The sequence below is a fragment of the Gamsiella multidivaricata genome, assembly GCF_025024155.1.
Source record: "Gamsiella multidivaricata strain RSA 2152 chromosome Unknown BC939scaffold_15, whole genome shotgun sequence".
Classification (NCBI taxonomy): domain Eukaryota; kingdom Fungi; phylum Mortierellomycota; class Mortierellomycetes; order Mortierellales; family Mortierellaceae; genus Gamsiella; species Gamsiella multidivaricata.
This window is the reverse complement of record NW_026251723.1, coordinates 204,455-220,189: the sequence shown is the minus strand read 5'-3', so window position 1 is coordinate 220,189 and position 15,735 is coordinate 204,455. Positions and strand designations below refer to the sequence as shown.

At 48.2% G+C, this 15,735-nt stretch overlaps 8 protein-coding genes across 8 annotated transcripts; 3 read left to right on the top strand and 5 right to left on the bottom strand.

Moving 5' to 3' along the window:
- Positions 1-1,419, bottom strand: BC939DRAFT_443812 (uncharacterized protein). The gene is made up of 4 exons (XM_051554591.1): positions 1,244-1,419; positions 1,216-1,217; positions 836-876; positions 1-573 (listed from the first exon to the last, which is right to left on the bottom strand). Exons 1-4 carry the CDS (start codon positions 1,305-1,307, stop codon positions 156-158), a joined length of 525 nt encoding a protein of 174 aa, XP_051414788.1. The 5' UTR covers positions 1,308-1,419; the 3' UTR covers positions 1-155.
- Positions 1,420-2,258: 839 nt separating this feature from the next.
- Positions 2,259-3,352, bottom strand: BC939DRAFT_443810 (uncharacterized protein). Its single transcript, XM_051554590.1, has one exon. The coding sequence runs from the start codon at positions 3,318-3,320 to the stop codon at positions 2,388-2,390; it is 933 nt and encodes a 310-aa protein (XP_051414787.1). The 5' UTR covers positions 3,321-3,352; the 3' UTR covers positions 2,259-2,387.
- A 166-nt stretch (positions 3,353-3,518) lies between these two features.
- On the bottom strand, positions 3,519-5,460 carry BC939DRAFT_394428 (uncharacterized protein; the record flags this gene model as incomplete). The annotated part of the gene is made up of 3 exons (XM_051552155.1): positions 3,519-4,676; positions 4,834-5,169; positions 5,404-5,460. The coding sequence occupies 3 exons, from the start codon at positions 5,458-5,460 to the stop codon at positions 3,519-3,521; spliced, it is 1,551 nt and encodes a 516-aa protein (XP_051414786.1).
- A 4,082-nt stretch (positions 5,461-9,542) lies between these two features.
- Positions 9,543-9,923, top strand: BC939DRAFT_394406 (Flavinator of succinate dehydrogenase-domain-containing protein; the record flags this gene model as incomplete). Its single annotated transcript, XM_051552151.1, has 1 exon — positions 9,543-9,923. One exon carries the CDS (start codon positions 9,543-9,545, stop codon positions 9,921-9,923), a length of 381 nt encoding a protein of 126 aa, XP_051414785.1.
- A 75-nt stretch (positions 9,924-9,998) lies between these two features.
- Positions 9,999-11,195, bottom strand: BC939DRAFT_70059 (uncharacterized protein). The gene is made up of 4 exons (XM_051561845.1): positions 10,935-11,195; positions 10,785-10,816; positions 10,610-10,648; positions 9,999-10,499 (listed from the first exon to the last, which is right to left on the bottom strand). Exons 1-4 carry the CDS (start codon positions 11,096-11,098, stop codon positions 10,183-10,185), a joined length of 552 nt encoding a protein of 183 aa, XP_051414784.1. The 5' UTR covers positions 11,099-11,195; the 3' UTR covers positions 9,999-10,182.
- Positions 11,143-12,325, top strand: BC939DRAFT_443804 (CWC16 protein). Its single transcript, XM_051554589.1, has one exon. It carries the CDS (start codon positions 11,293-11,295, stop codon positions 12,247-12,249), a length of 957 nt encoding a protein of 318 aa, XP_051414783.1. The 5' UTR covers positions 11,143-11,292; the 3' UTR covers positions 12,250-12,325.
- A 54-nt stretch (positions 12,326-12,379) lies between these two features.
- BC939DRAFT_490955 (ribosomal protein L5 domain-containing protein) lies at positions 12,380-13,754 on the bottom strand. Its single transcript, XM_051559473.1, has 2 exons — positions 12,979-13,754; positions 12,380-12,853 (listed from the first exon to the last, which is right to left on the bottom strand). Exons 1-2 carry the CDS (start codon positions 13,514-13,516, stop codon positions 12,462-12,464), a joined length of 930 nt encoding a protein of 309 aa, XP_051414782.1. The 5' UTR covers positions 13,517-13,754; the 3' UTR covers positions 12,380-12,461.
- Positions 13,755-15,255: 1,501 nt separating this feature from the next.
- Positions 15,256-15,679, top strand: BC939DRAFT_443802 (uncharacterized protein; the record flags this gene model as incomplete). The annotated part of the gene is made up of 1 exon (XM_051554588.1): positions 15,256-15,679. A coding segment is annotated over exon 1 (215 nt), but the record flags the coding sequence as incomplete, so codon positions are not given.
- Positions 15,680-15,735: the final 56 nt, after the last annotated feature.

Here is a 15,735-nt window from a genome sequence, read left to right as displayed (position 1 = left end):
GTCTATGTAGACAAATGAACTCTCTTTTATTCTTTGCATGAGAAATACATATTCCATTTTTTGAGGTATTGACGGGCTTCACGCGCCCGCGCCTATATCATACAAATTATGTTCACTCATCCATCCCCGTCTTCTCCAGTCTTCTATGAGTAGCCTCAATAAGGTGGAGGAGGAGCCCTATAGTTGGGATCCTTGGAATCGACGGGTACTCCTCCTGCAGGGGCTCCAGCATACTGTGTCGTATGAGTCGTGTACACCGGTCCCGAACCACCCGCCACTGCTGTCCCTGTGGACGTCGTGTAATGCTGGTGTTGCTGTTGCTGTTGCTGTTGCTGATACTGATACTGGACGTTCTGCTGAGAGGGGTGCTGATGAATCAGACCCGGCGCGGTCGCCTTACCCGAAGGTGGGGGTAAAGCCGCGACATTCGCATATGACCGTTGCTGGTCCTGGTAACGGATATGGGCCCTTGGATTCTGGTACCGCTGTGCCCGAGGGTCTTCGCGGCTCGAGTAGATGACCCACCAGGCGTGGATCACACCCGGGATGTGGCCGAGGATTGTCAGGCAGACGCTATTTCGAACAAAAAGGGAAAAAAAAAAAACAAAAAACAAAAAAAAGGGTGTAAGCAAGTTTTGAGTGCGTATCGCACGGATCCCACGGGGACAAACAAGAAAAAAAAAAAAAGAAAGAAAAAAGAAAAAAAAAAAAAAAGGTGGGCACGATAAGGAGGAGGGGGAGAGAGTGTGTGTTGCAGCGTAATGCGCATGAAAAGCAAATGTTGAAGCAAATTGAAACTAGAACCACGGGTCTGGGGGTTTATTATTCGACTTACTTGATGAGAAAGGCGCATCCGCATCCATCCTTGAACAGAACTGAGAGGATAAAAAGTGGGAAAAAAAAAAAAAAAAAAAAAAAAAAAAGGATATAATGATGACATGTTGGTCAGCGGAACTGCTCACCCGACTCCTACGCTCCTACATAGGAGCCATAATGAGACCCCTCCGTTACTCCCACAAAACAGTGCAAACGACCGAATAACATTGCTGGGCGCGGGAAAGAATGACAGCAACAACAACAACTTTAAATTACCGGCCTAGAGACACCATAGAAGAACAAACAGAAGGCAGTGGTCAGTCAGGATCGAAGCTGGGCAGAAATACTGTCAAGAAATGCTGTTGCCACCAAGTATATCATATCAGTGCTCGACAGGGGGGAGCTGAGCTGAGCTGAGCTGAGCTTACAAGGGGCGGGAGGAAGAAGCCGATGACGAAGAGGACGATATCCGAGCCTGTGAAGGTAACCATGGCTTTTTATTTCTTTCTGTCCGGTCTTGTTTGTAAAAGAGGTCTGGCAGTGGTGGTGGTGGTTGTCGAAATAAGGAATGAAAAGAAGGGAAATGAATGAAGAGGAATGACGAGCAGTTGAAGTTGAAGTAAAGTAGGTGCGCAACGGTCAATCACATGAGCCGACCCAAGGCCAAGATTGGGTTTTCGGGCTTGGCGCCCTGACATCATCTCCCCCCCGGAAAATGCACAGCAAAAATGTGAGAAAGACAGCGCTAAAAAAAAAAAAAAAAAAAGTAGCGCTTACCAGGCTACCGAAACATTGGGCCTTTTTCCTTCTATCACGATCACCTCTTGCTCATACAAACCTTGTACTGCCTTGGATACTTTCCTTTTCTCAAGGCACGACACTCGGCACTGATGCAACCCAGGTAGGGGGAAAAGGATCCTCCTGCCAGCTTTGGTTAAGAGTCCCTTGTTCTGAGACATGCGGACAGAACAGTGTGGCAGCGAAGGACCGAGAATAAAAAAAAAAGCTCTTTGCTTAAGGCGCTACCAGGGACAGACACTCAAGAATGTTCATATCATAACTAGCCTGCTTTTTAGCTTTCCTTGGCAAAAAAAGAAAAAAAAAAAAAAAAAAAAAAGGGGGCGAGAGAAGGCTCTGGCGTCCATCCAAGGAGAGCCATGTTATACTCTTTCTTTCCTGTACAAAGTCCTATGGCCTATCGTATCCAACTTTTGTTCTCCAAACATCCTATCCCATGATTCGAACGTGGGAAGGGAGAAAGCTGCAGGTCAGGGTGGGGTACTTTATTTCTTCATTTTTTTTTTTGTATCGTGTTGGCAGGTCTCCTAGCCTGGTAGTTTACATGAACTTTTGCAAGAGCGTTTTTTTCGTCTTTCATTTTTTTTTTTTTTATGAATGTATGACTATTTGATTCTATATACAACGACGAAAAAAAAAAGGGGGGGGGGGGGGGAAATAGAAAGGGGAATATATACACAGTGGTATGAAAAAACAAGCAAGAACGAAAGAAAGAAGAAATATACGCGACAAGACATATTGCCCCCCTCACGATTTTCTCCATCCGCCAAACATTAAGCATCCCTCCTCGTCGACATAGACTTGTCGCCCTCTTTGAAATCAGCCTCTGTCGGAACCGCAGGCGCACTTAACGACCCACCCAGCGGTCCTAAAGATGGCACCTTCAAGACATCTCCGTTCATCAACACCGGCGCCGCGCTCCTTCGCTCAATGTTATCAGCTCCCATCATCTTGACAGTCGTCGTGGTCAACGACGGATTTTGCTCCGATAAAAACGGCGTTGGCGGCTCCGATATCGGATGTCCCTCTGCAATCTGTACAGGCTCCAGACCCAGTCCAGGACCCTCGATATTATCCAGCGGTCCAAATCCGAATCGAGATACCACAGGGATTTCGGGCAACGTTGGCGAAAGCGCCCAGTCGTACTTGATCTTGCTCATCATGACTGCAGGCGTACTGATCCGGTTGCCTGCTGATCCAGGATTCTGACCGGAATGATATAATTGAGATCCAGGGGGCGTCGTCGAAAGCGGTTCATCATGAATGCTGGGTATATGATCCGAAACCGCCGGCGGACCCTTCTTCAGGATCGTATATCCGTCATTAAAGTCCTGGCGATCGTTGTTCAGAACCGGACTGCCGACCTGCAAACTGGCAAGACGCTTCTGGCGGAACGTTCCTCCGCTATTCTTGAGCCGCTGTTGCTGTTGCTGTTGCTGTTGATCCTGTGTCTTTGTGACTTCGGGCTCGTAGTTGGGAAAGATATGTGGCGGTGGTGTGGTTGTGCGCTGTGCATAGTGCGAGGCGGCCACCTCGGCTGCAAGGTTACTGAGTTGATCGTGGTGAGAGAGATAGGCGGCCGAGGACATGTCTCGCTCTGTCAAGGACGCCTGCCGTTTCAGGGCCGATATCAAGATATCCTGTCCCTGCGCCGTTCTTCCTGAGGAGTAACTCGACCTTGTGCTGTGGGTATGGAGGTTCTGCATGCTGGTCGATAGCGACCGGTTCGAGAGCGATCGCTTCATCCTTCGTGGCAATCCCGTCGGAGCTTCAGTGTTGGTCGAGTGTCGTAGTCTGCGATGTGGGGTCCGGAAGGACCGACTGTCGTCCAGTAATAGCACACCCGCCGCCACTAAAAGGAAATAGAAAAAATAAAAAATAAAAAAAATACAAAGATTAACTTTTCAACTTTCTGAGAGCAGCTCCTTAAAATAAATACACATGTCTAATGTTGATAGAGTTCGAAACGCACCTGAAACGCGACGACCAGCGGGCATATCCGACAGCATTGGAGAGCTGGAGCGCCTTGTCAGACTCGGCTCCTCGAGCGGATCCACCGTCAAGTAAGGGTCGTTTCCAAAATGCTGACTCGACTTTTGAAGCGCCAACCATTGAACACGGTTGCTCGCCAGTGATTTTAGGACAGGCGATGCCGCAGGTAGGAGATCGACGAGCGCCTCAAAATATGGTTGCACCACAAAGTCGCCAAAGCCTAATGAGATCTGTGGTTGGTTGTGTTGGTCCCGATCCATGTTGGGGGACACGGGCAGATCCTGTGCCTTTTCAATATCGCCCTGCCGGAAGAATTCCTGTACCACCAGATCTGACCAGCGCTTGCACACCGTCCAAGGCTTGACTGCATTCGAGATATCGGCGGCGTGAAGCAAGCAGTTGCACAGACTTTGTCGCTGCTCTACTGAAAGGTCTGCGGGCGTAAACAGGTGGCCATCTGAACTGCGTGAGTGTGAGGATGATGGCGAATCCGAGCCATTCGAGTCATCCGAGTCATCCGAGTCCTGTGAGCCGTTAGAATCACACAAAGATCGCCGACGATGGTTGTGAGGATTTACGTCGGTTGAAGTCGGCAGTGCTATGGAAACTGTCTTTTGCTTTGGCTGGTCCATTTTAGGGCTCTCTGGTGCATTTGCCGAGTTGGTCAGTGTCAATGTTGGAGGGGTCGAATCCGTAGAGTTGCTGAGAGTGTCCAGGTCATGCCCATCAAACTCAGGGTCGGACTCTGATTCCGCGTCTGAGGTGCTGGAGGATTCAGGGCTGGTGGTTGCCTCGACCAGGTTGTTCAGATTATTGAGCATATCGTAGTGAAAGGTCATATCCGTGGCGAGAATGGCCTTGATCATAGAGTCCCTCATGCTGGCCTCTGTTGCGGATTGTCCTTCAGGCAGGACAGATGAGGCAGAGCGAGAAATATTGCGAAAGAGGGCGTGTTTGGTGACGAGATCCATGGCGAGCGAGCAAGAGTATTTTTCCAGGACTGACGCCTCTCCGTATTGCTGGACGAGCTCTGTGTTTGCATTGATTTGGAATAGGTTGTTGAGTCCGGGCTAGATTGCATAATTGGACACAAACAAATAAGCGGACAGGTTAGAGAGCTGAAATGATTGTCGTGCTCATTTGAATGAACAGGTTTGCCGCGCAAAAGACAGAAAGAGAAAGAGAGAAAGAGAGAAAGAGAGAAAGAGAGGGCGTGCAAACACATACGTGACCAATATCATGGCAAAGACCAGCGAGCAGCAAGGCAGCCATATCCGGCTTGGCCAGGTACTGGGAGGCACGCATGCCTTGTAGCATGTGGTACAGGACCGCAGTGACATCGGCTGCGTGGTAAAACGAGTGATAGAACGTGGCCTGGTAACCACGATCGACGTCGACAATGAAGTCCAGCAGCTCATCCGAACTGATCCCGAGACAGTCCACCAGCTCCAGCTTAATGAACATGCCGAGGGTGTAGCCGTAAATCTCGGGCACGGTGTAATCCCAGACATTGAAGTCCAAGTCGACGGGTTTAGCCCGACCGGAGACGAACCTTAACAAGGCCTAATTGATGAATGACGACAGACAGTGGGAAGTTGTCATAGGGTCAGCTTCAGCAAAGTTATTCACCTCTTGTGTAGACGCATGTTAGCTGGTACATCCGAGTAGATCAGGGAAGTGAATGTGATCAACAAAGGCGGCTGTTACGCTGAAGAGAAGAAGAGAAGAAGAGAAGAACAGAGAAGAAAGGACGATCCCAAGACAGCGGCTGTATGCAGCAGTGCTTGAAGGACTTACCCGCTCGCAAGTGATGAGGTCCTCGGAGCTCAAGCGACAGTGTCGAAGGATAAGCATTGCACGGTCGAGTTGTGTAAATGGAGCAAGTGGAGGGGGGCGTTGGGTGGGGCGGGTGTTGTGGTCCTGAAGAGTGAATGGGGCAGAGGGCAGGATGGGATGAGGAACGCAATCGGCCAAAAAGGAATGGAGGAGCGGCAAGGAATGGAGGAGCGGCAAGGAATGGAGGAGCGGCAAGGAAGGAGGACAGGAAAGGAAGGAGGCGGGGAGGAAGGAAGAAGAAGAAGAGGTGCGAGAAGGAAGGGGAAGGAAGGAAAGGAGGGGAAAGGAGACACAGGGTTAATACCTTTTCATCATAGACAGCCCGCCTCCATGTCCATATCCATCTCCATCTCCATCTCCACTCCACATATTCAAGCGTGTTAAACTCCCACATACGTTGTTATACGATATTCCCATCACACGCACTGTTCCCGCCCGCTTCTTCTTTCTCCACAACGGAATGGATCCCACAGACCAAAATGAAGGCGACCCCCAATGCACCCATTGCCCAATCGGACGCTTCCTCCGCCAGCGGTAGACCCTTTTTTTTTTGCTTTGCTTTTTTGCTTTTTTGCTTTTGCTTTTGCTTATGCCTTTTTCTTTTTTTGCTCATGCTTATGCTTATGCTTATGCTTATGCTTATGCTTATTTGCTGTGTGGGGTAACGGATCCGCCATTCAACTGATCTGCAGGTACGATGAGCCAACTTATGCGGCTCCAATTGCTCCTCTGGACACATCCACGTCCACCAGCGAGCGAGCGATTGGGGCTACCTTCTATGTCCGCTGTTGCTGTTCCAGTTGAGCGGTTGGTGGCTATGGATTGTGATTCGATAGATGCAAAGAAGAGAAGAACGCCGCCAATAGATACGGTACCAATAAGGGAATGAGAAGAAGCGGAGGGGACAGCTGCAATTAAATGCTTGACGGCAATGACGCGCCGAGGTAGTCGAGTAGCAGCAGCAATGAGATTGAGGGTAAAGAAGAGAGAAGAGAAAGAAAGAAGAAAAAGGGACTGTCGTTGCAGAAAGTACAACCAAAAAAGTTATCCCAGAGTGAGAAGCAAAGGAAGGGAGAAAGAAGAAAAAGAAAAAGAAAAAAAAACTCCCCTCTTGTTTTTTTCTCATCGCGCACACCTTTGTTTCTTTGTTTCTTTGCATCTCCCCCACCCGACACGTTGCAGCAGTGCGACCGATCGCATCCATAGATCGTACATTGGTCGGTGAACGAATAAATCTGGGGGATCTCATGTAACCCTTTTTCTATCCATCAGTAGGAGCCCATATTACAAACCCTTATTCCTCGTCTTTGGATATTTGGATATACAACGGCCACAAGGATAAAATAAAAAAATAAAAAAATAAAAAAATAAAAAAACGTAGATGAGGTTTTTGGTTGCTGATTGGTCTATGCGGTCTTATTCAGCATTGTCGAGTCCTGCATGCATGATCCATGCAGGCACAGGAACGCCAGGTATGAAAGACTGTACCATACAATTGACTCAAAAAAAAAAAGAAAAAAAAAAGGTTTACTACGCCTTAGATACTGCGAATCAAGTCAGCGAAATAAAAACTCCACAGGCGAGTGGTCGGAAGTAGCGGATAGGCTGAAAATGGGCGAGTGAGAAAAGAGCAATTGAACACTCGCCATCAATCCCGACACCAAAATAAATTCAAAATGAAACAACGTTGGAAGAATGACATACGTCTGGTGCGGCATGATACATGCCAGCATCACTGGAGTGGTTAGGATGGAGTGAAGTCCAACAACTCTCTTTTATATCTCCCTCCTATACTAGAATTATTCCCCAAGAAACCACAATGGACTCCAAAAGCAATAGGACTTACGATGTAGTCACGCGATACTCAAGGGTGAGTTTAAAACAGGCAGTGAGAAGGCAGCAGAAGACGTAATGTTGAGAGACTGTGGAATGAAGTAACGGAAATTGCTGATAAAGAATGAAGAGAATAAAGCGATCCATGGGAGGGGGTATTTATATGAAAAACAGCACGTTTTTATTTCTCCCAATGAAAGTACAAAGGCTACATAAAATACGCCATTGAACACTTCAATGAGGGCTATAGACCGCGCCTCTCTGCAAAGGATTCAGCCTCCCCATCCAGACCACCCCATCGACCATCCAGAAAAAAAAAAGTCCGAAGATGGGGGACCCTGATCAGAAATGAAAAGAAAAAATGTACTACCTTGGTCACGCATGGGACACACCAAGAACGTGGTGCAGCTGAATGCTGTGACTGAGTCCACAGGGTCTGCAGCTGAGTCTGCGAATGGAACGCACACAATTCAATATGTACAATTCAATATGTGCAATGGTGTATCTGTCTGTATGTGTTGTACGCGTGATGGTGGTCCTACAATGATCCCACATTTGCAGCCTGTTGTACCAAGGAAATGAATCGGATGAAGAGTTATATGAACGGGAAAAAAAGTTTCCGTCGCACAGTCTCATTTTTTTCCATTACATAACCTGCCGCAAAGAAGATGAGATGGTGCCTGTGTGAGGAGGTAGTTGTATGAACGGGAAGAATCATCACTGTTTTTGTCAACATACATACACATGCACAAATAAAAGATACCGCCGAGAAGACTAGTCTCGAACCCCCCCCCCCCCCCCCTCATGACCGACTGACGTGCATGCAGTGTGCATGCATCATAGTGAAAAGGAAAAAGATGCAAAAAGCGCCGTGGATACATTCAAAAAGAACAGAGTAAGATAACAAATATACGTGTTTGAATGACAAGGGCAGAGAGAAGGCGCAGAAGAAGAAGAAAAAGGGTTTTATGAAAAGCACGCGAGATGCCACGCGGAGGGCTGTGCCATTTTTTTTTTCCTTTCCCCCTTTTTGTCCTTTTATTTGATTGGCCAACTCAGCTAAACTGTACAGTTAGAAAAAAAAAAAAAAAAAAGAGCAGAGCCGTCTCAATGAGATCACTCCTCTATTCAATGGCGAGAACTATACCAGCAATAATGACCAGTTTATCGTACAATTCAAAGCCAAGGTACAGTACATGTACAGCTCATAGCTGCCCTTGAATACTTTTTTCCATCTCCGTATCTCGCGCAGCAAGAGCAAGAGGAGATCAGAGAGCAGTTCATGGATGACCTTCCAGCAGACCCAGCGCACGGGTACCATAGGCAAACAACCACCCCCAGCATTCAGTTCCCTTGAAAAAAAAAAAGAGGGGACAAGAAGAACCTTGAAGGTCTTCTTGCAGCGCTTTCGCTTTTTACAGGGCCTTGTTTTCTTTGGATAGCCTATGCACCGTAACTGTGCTCAAATGTGCCATGGTATGGTTCCCCGGACTAAACTTGCATGGGATGCGGAGGAGGAGCATCAGTCTATGGGTCTACCCTTGCGGGATAAACTCTTGATCCACTGATGTACCTATATTCTTATTTTCTTCTTGGATGACTATCGTGGTCTCGACTTTGCGCGACCACTTTGTCATGATAGGAAACCTTCCTCAGGTGTAGCTATGATCTAGATATTTCCTTTGGTTATGGCAGTGTGACAGTAGGCGGGCGTGGAAGAGATGGACGATGATGAGGGTCTAGAGCTATCTATCTTGAACCGACAATTGATCTTTTTCTTATTCCTATTCTCTTTCCTAGGTTTCTTGTTCGTCTTTCGTCTTTTTACTATTCCTTGCTTGATTTTTTTTTCTTGTTTTTTCAAGGGATCTCTCATCTTTGCTTAGGATCATGATGGGATATGTTATTTTCATTCGATCAACGAATTGCTTCATATTCTCAAACGAAGGGCGAAGCAATTGAGAGGTGGCTTGTTAGCCCCCCCCCCCCCCCCGGTTCGATCCTCAACCTCCCTGTCCGAAGAAGAGCCCGACCTGATCTCTTGCATCGCACACCTCCCTCGTAACAAACTCCCACACATAATCACCATGTCGCCCTCATTCCCCATCCTCAGATCAACAGCACGCGCCGCTTTCGCCCTCAGGACAACTGTCGCTCTGCGCAGCCAGCCCACCCTTACCTCAGCCGCCGCCAGTGCTGCATACCGCTGCTCCTTCTCCACAAAGCCGACCTCGTCTCCTCCAACTTCCTCCGCACAGCCCGAGCGTATGCTCGATCATGACGATGCCCGCGACATCGACCCAGATGGTTTCCAGACTCCCTACACGAACCTCCCACCCCTTCCTCGCGACCCCAACGAATCTCTGGAAACGATCCGTGCCCGATTGACGTACCAATCCCGCAAGCGTGGAATTCTCGAGACGGACCTCTTATTGTCGACGTTTGCAAAGGAATTCTTGAACAAGATGTCGTTGGAGGATTGTCAGCGCTTTGACAAGTTTATGGATGAACCCGATTGGGATATCTACTACTGGGTGACGGGCAAGAAGGAGGTTCCAGAGCGGTGGAGGGGAGATAAAGTGTTTGAGTTGATTGTCAAGCATGCAAAGAATGAAGGACGGGTCGTCAGGCAGATGCCGGCGTTGTAAGAGTTAATACCGGGCCCTGTCCAGTGCCTCCACTGGCATATTAAAGCGTTGTCTCTCTTTTGCATCTAATATTTTTTTTTGTTATGTGTAAAGTAATTTATTGATGAGGAAAAAAATATAGACAAAGAATGCATTATGAGATGTAATGGTAATGAAGCTACCGAATGACCATGCCAAAAAGGCGATTATGAAGCATCCAGCGTATGAGAGAGAGAGAGAATATGATGATTACACATCTTTCTGCATCGTCTTTTTTTCTCTACTTCTTGCCCATGCCCATGGCCTCCAGAACTTGTTCCGTCCCTGACCCCCCAGGTTCACGTCCAACGATCGCTAAGATCTCTTCTGAAAACTCCATGAACCGCCGATCGTCCTTCCTGGCCTTGTCTAATAAATACTCTGGGTTCTCGCTGCTGTCGATCATCTTTACCAGTCGTCGTAGTCCTTCGTTCTGGAGCATTTCGTTGATTTTGCTCGATTGTGCGATCCTGCCAAGCTGTTCATCGTTAAGGAGGGCGACGGGATCTTCCTTGAGAAAGTCTGGTACGGGCGCGACAGGCGGGACAGGGATCGTTTCTGAATGGATAGTTTCGTCCGATGTATGAACGACGTAGGATTTGAGTGTTAGCCCATGTGGGAAAAGCGATAAAGATTGAGCAAGGAGTTGGAAGGAAGAAGCTTTGTACCTGGTTCAGGAATCGGTGCCGGCTTTTCACATGGCGTTTCTATGAAGACAGAGAAAATTGATCCTGGGTTAGCCATGATGGATTCATGGGGATCAATGAACAGTATTCCGTATCGGTTTCCTGTCTTTAGAGATTATCCCATGATCCAATTTGCTTTCCCTCTGCTCGTGAATACCTTTGTGCTTCTTATAACATACTAATGAGCAGCTGTTCAGAGGATCAAGGATACAAAAGTTTATGTTAGCTCCAAGATCCTAAAAAAAAAAAAGGCACCCTAATGAGGGCATTTCCAAACGTCGACCTCCTCTGCAATGGCGACACTTACTAGGGTAATGTGCAGGTTGGGCATTTGTACTTTGACGGGTTGGTATCGCATACGCCGCAGACTTTCTTTGTCTTGTCCATGGCCGCTTTTTTTTTTTTTTTTTTTTTTTCGTTCGCTTGGGGAATGGAGGGGGGTTGAGGGCGATCCTTTCTTGGGCTGAGCATGATCCCTTTCTGTGTCAAAAAGTCAATTTTACTTTTGGCAAGCCCCTCAAGCGCCCAACCCACTCACCATCCACTCAAAACGACTTTGCCTCCCATTGAAATACCTCCTCCATCCTATCCCCATCGATCCTCTTTCTCTCTCTCTCCACCTACCCCTTCGCATCACCCCTTACCACCACTACTCCTGATCCACCATGTCTGAGCGCAAGGTCCTCAACAAATACTTCCCCCCGGATTTCGATCCCGCCCTGATTCCCCGGCGTAAGCAACCGAAGGATCTCCAACACAAAGTCCGTCTCATGACCCCGTTCTCCATGCGCTGCAACACCTGTGGCGAATACATCTACAAGGGCAAGAAATTCAACGCCCGCAAAGAAACCACGGACGAGACCTACCACTCCATCAAGATCTTCCGCTTTTATATTCGCTGTAACCGCTGTGCTGCCGAAATCACCTTCAAGACCGACCCCGCCAATACCGACTACGTCGCCGAGAACGGTGCCCAGCGAAACTTTGAGCCCTGGCGTGATGAGGAGGGCAAAGGAAAGACGGCCGCAGAACGTGAGGAGGAAGAGGAGAATAACCCGATGAAGGCGCTCGAGAACCGGACACAGGATTCGAAACGAGAAATGGAGATCATGGACGCTCTGGATGAGATCCGGACCAGGAATGCGTTGAATGAACGATTGGACGCGGATACACTGTTGGATAAGCTCGTCGATTCTGAGCAGGATATTCGGCTTCGACAGCAGCAGCAAGAGGATGAGGAGGACGAGCGATTGGCCAGAGCGGTGTTTAAGGATGTGGATGGAGATAGAGTCAAGAGACTGAATGATGATTTGGATGAGGATGTGGAGGGAGAAGTCAGTGCGGCCAAGGTGGCCATGGCCAAGTTTGCGCAGCCCTTGGCACTCCCGGACTTTAAGACACCGCTGGCCAAGAAGCGTAAGCAAGGTGGATCACTTGGACTGGTCAAGGCCACGACAGAGACGGCAACGCCAAGTGCAGCATTAACATCGTCAATATCGGCATCGACAGGTTCATCCGCAATGGCAACAGGAGCGACGACAGTAACGAGCAAACCAGCAAGCAAACCTTCATCGCTATTGTCGCTGATCGGCGACTATGGCTCGGATTCGGAATCGGATTAATCATCTTTCAAACAACCCCCAATCGACAAAATATGCTTTCATGTATGCTATGCTTAATAAACCCACTTCAGTCCGCACCAATTTGATTCGCAACACATTGAACAATGGCGAGAATGATAAGAAATGATTTGCATGGTTTTATTTTATTTGTGTTTAAAAAAAAAGCCCATGATGCGTTCTAAGAATTCAAACCCTCCCCTTACGTCTTTTGCTCACGCCGAAGATCCCGCGTCTATTGATGATGGTGATGCTGCTGCTGCTGATGTGCCGGTCTTGGCTACTGGTGGCGAACGAATCTTTTGTTGGAAGGGCATGTTGAATCCACTGAGCAAGAGTCTTGCGTCGAGGTTGGTCTTGGCGGTGGTCGTGAAGGTCACATCGAATCCTGTCATCCTTGGGAACATGTCAAAGTTGCTTTCGATCTCTGGGAATAATGACATGGCCGAGGGAGGGAAACCCATACCGATGTTTCCTGTCGCGTCGCCGGCAGATTCGGGCAGGCCGGGCCATTCCTTCATCCTTGGGAGCACAACTTCGACAAGCTTGTCAAGGAATTGGTACATCTTGTCGCCCTTCAAGGTGACCTTGCACCCGATCGGATTGCCTGATCGTTAAAAAAAATAAAAATAAAAAGGCCAAGAAGAGAAGCGTGAGTATCAATGTCAATTTGCTCCAATAAAGTCAAATTGCCTGCTTTTTCTTTTTTTCATCAATTGATCCGAGCTTTACCGGCACGCAGCTTCCATGGGTGGACACCCTTCTTGGAATGGATGATCTCGGGCATTTCTCCTGTGATCGACTGAATAGCCATGAACCCGCTCAACAGGTTGAACTTGCTGACCAAGGCCTCCTTCATCATACAGTGCACATCAATCTTCACCAGCTCCGGGATATGGCGTGGGGAAGGCGCATTCGGTGCTGGCTTGATGTGCTTGTTGCCCTTCAATTCCACACGAACACCCTCAGGGATCTTGGCCTTGGGCTTAAAGGAGTGGTTGTAAGTCAAGACCATAAGATCGTCCTGGACGGTTCCACGATAGTGCTCACGCAGCCTGCTAACGCCTGTGATGTATTCCTGTTGAGGTCCAAGGATGACGGCGTTATCGTTCCCTTTACTCTTGCTGATGCTGCTGGAACCCTTCTTGGCTGCTTCTGTGGAGGCGAGACGGACCTGGTGTGAGATGGCGACGGAAAGGGATCCTTTGAGGGACTGGTGCAATCCTGAGTGTGAGATCAGGCTGCGAGCTGATCGGGTAACGGCGGCCATACTGTTCTGATTCTCGCGCACGTTTCCGGGAGGGCGATGACGAGGGGATAAGAAGCGAGGAGGAAAGGAAAAGTGGGGAGGAGAAAGCCGACAAGGGATAGGAGGATGGCGAGTAACGGTTGAGTGAAAGCGAATCCCGAAGTAGCCGGCCAACACAAGTAAAGGACAGGTGTATTTTGATTTTTTTGTTTCTTTTGGTTCAGGCAAACCCACCCACCGTTTCCCCTAAGCCACGATCGAATCCCCCATTCTGCCCCGCGCAGAATGTTTGCGGAAAACACAAAAAGCACACGCGAGAAATGAAGTTGGGGCAAGGGACTTTGATACCCTCGGGCAAGGGACTTTGATACCCTCCTTCTAATCCTTGGAGTAGTGGTGCTACTCACGGTAGGCTTGCGTGCTATATCGTGTTTGCCTGGGTTCTGATCGGCAACAGCGCCGTATGTTGCCGTTGTTTTCTCGTGCTCAACTAAGCTATGGACTTTTTTTTTTTTTTTCTGAACTATTGTCAGCGACGATCACAACAGGATCAGGTAGACATTTCACAATTTCTTATGACCAAGGTGAATACCATAATCGCCACTGCCGCTGCTTCAGTCTCTTTTTTTTTTTTCTTGATAGTTTTTATTATTTTTTAGTTCATCAGAAGGCTTGGTCGTGAAAGATATATGCCGCAACGCTGGTAAAGGTTACACTTCGCCATAGCCTAGAGCCGAGTTCGTTCGTGGCGATTTTCAGTCCATGATCGCCACAGGCCAATAGCCCCTCCACTGCTCACCTCCCACCGCGAGAGAGATGCGACAGCGAATTGCGGTCTGGTGGGGTCGCAGTCAAAGTGCAAGTCAAAGAATGTCTGCGCGTGCATCCTTTGAGATAGGAGGACCGGAGATGGTTCTTCATCTTGTAGTCGGGATGCATTTAAAGTGAAGTGACGGATCCTGTGAGTTTTTTTTTTTTTTTTTTTTTTTTTTTTTGGTCTTCTTCAGGGCAGCGATAACCATTCGCAAGCCCAGGAAGAACATGAGAACAAACGACCGGGACAGTAAAGAGCTCAGTTCTGAGGATTTCGTTAAGAGGCGACTTTTGCGTTCGATGGCTCCTGTACCGATTGAAATCTCGCAAAATATTATTGTCTATAGTGTCCAAGCCAGGGCTCTGGCAATTGATTGTTGGGTTTCCAATCCTTCCATCGCTGTAACAAGACTTCGGTCGTCCATGTATATTTGTGAGGACAAAAAGGTCGGGTTCGATGGTTTCGGTGCCGATAAGATTCGCCCCACAAGCGTTACTCATTGAATATAGAATCGATGCATCGTTAGGTGTACCTGAAGAGGACGTGATATGGCTAAGGGGATCCCAAGGATAACATTGTCTGCCTAATTGAAGCATATAGTTGGAAGAGGCGAAGACGAAGGGAGCACGATCTGCTGCCGAGGAGAGAGAGAGAGAGAGAGAGAGAGAGAGAGAGGAAGTTGATGCTGAGTATATAGAGAACATAGAGTGTGGAGACCCAGTACAGTTCCACATTGAATCTCGCAAAGTGTGTTGTGGTGACTGACAAGCGGATAAAGACCCTCTATATGAACTTGTGGATATGAAGCGTACTAGAGGCGATATTCTTAGCTGTGTGAATGACATCTTCAGGTCCCATGAACAAAGATAGCTCCAAGTCCCATACGGGCATAAGCACCATGAAGCGATGTGGATAATATACATCTTTTTCCGAGTCTACTATGCTGTGATAAAAATCGAAACAGAGCATGGCGCTCGTGGGTGGAGAAGGGTATCCCATGTTTGTAGATATGCCATCTCATCGACGCGAGTGGAGATGAGGGCCAGTAGCACGGATCACCTATAGGATAACAATCGCAGCAACCTTCTCAAATACTTTCGTACTGAATACTGCTTGGGAGACAGTGATTAAGTACTGAGGCCCAAGTTCATGAATGCGGCTCCTTGTGCCATGCCTTCTGGCAGTGTTAAGCAGACGCGTTTCAAAGAGCAGAGCTCGTTCTTCAAGTTTCTCGCTAGGTCAATTATCATCACGTGCGATATGGGAGCATTTTAACGCAGTTTCCCTGCGCAGAGTGGGTCCTTCTCTTTCTCATCCAAAAAAAGGTGCAAACTCAATTCGGCGCTGTGCGGTGTTGCGGGACATTGAAATCCATCCGACCACCAGGACAACGGACCCATCCATCGATCAACACATCGTCATGGCT

Coding starts and splice junctions, on each gene's coding strand:
- BC939DRAFT_443812 (XM_051554591.1), bottom strand. CDS start 1,307: ATGGTTACCTTCACAGGCTCGGATATCGTCCTCTTCGTCATCGGCTTC. Junction 574..835: donor GGATGCGCCTTTCTCATCAA/GTAAGTCGAATA, acceptor TGTTCGAAATAG/CGTCTGCCTGACAATCCTCG.
- BC939DRAFT_443810 (XM_051554590.1), bottom strand. CDS start 3,320: ATGCAGAACCTCCATACCCACAGCACAAGGTCGAGTTACTCCTCAGGA.
- BC939DRAFT_70059 (XM_051561845.1), bottom strand. CDS start 11,098: ATGCTCAGCCCAAGAAAGGATCGCCCTCAACCCCCCTCCATTCCCCAA. Junction 10,817..10,934: donor CCAACCTGCACATTACCCTA/GTAAGTGTCGCC, acceptor TCCTCTGAACAG/CTGCTCATTAGTATGTTATA. Junction 10,649..10,784: donor ATGTTATAAGAAGCACAAAG/GTATTCACGAGC, acceptor CTGTCTTCATAG/AAACGCCATGTGAAAAGCCG.
- BC939DRAFT_443804 (XM_051554589.1), top strand. CDS start 11,293: ATGTCTGAGCGCAAGGTCCTCAACAAATACTTCCCCCCGGATTTCGAT.
- BC939DRAFT_490955 (XM_051559473.1), bottom strand. CDS start 13,516: ATGGCCGCCGTTACCCGATCAGCTCGCAGCCTGATCTCACACTCAGGA. Junction 12,854..12,978: donor CCCATGGAAGCTGCGTGCCG/GTAAAGCTCGGA, acceptor TTTAACGATCAG/GCAATCCGATCGGGTGCAAG.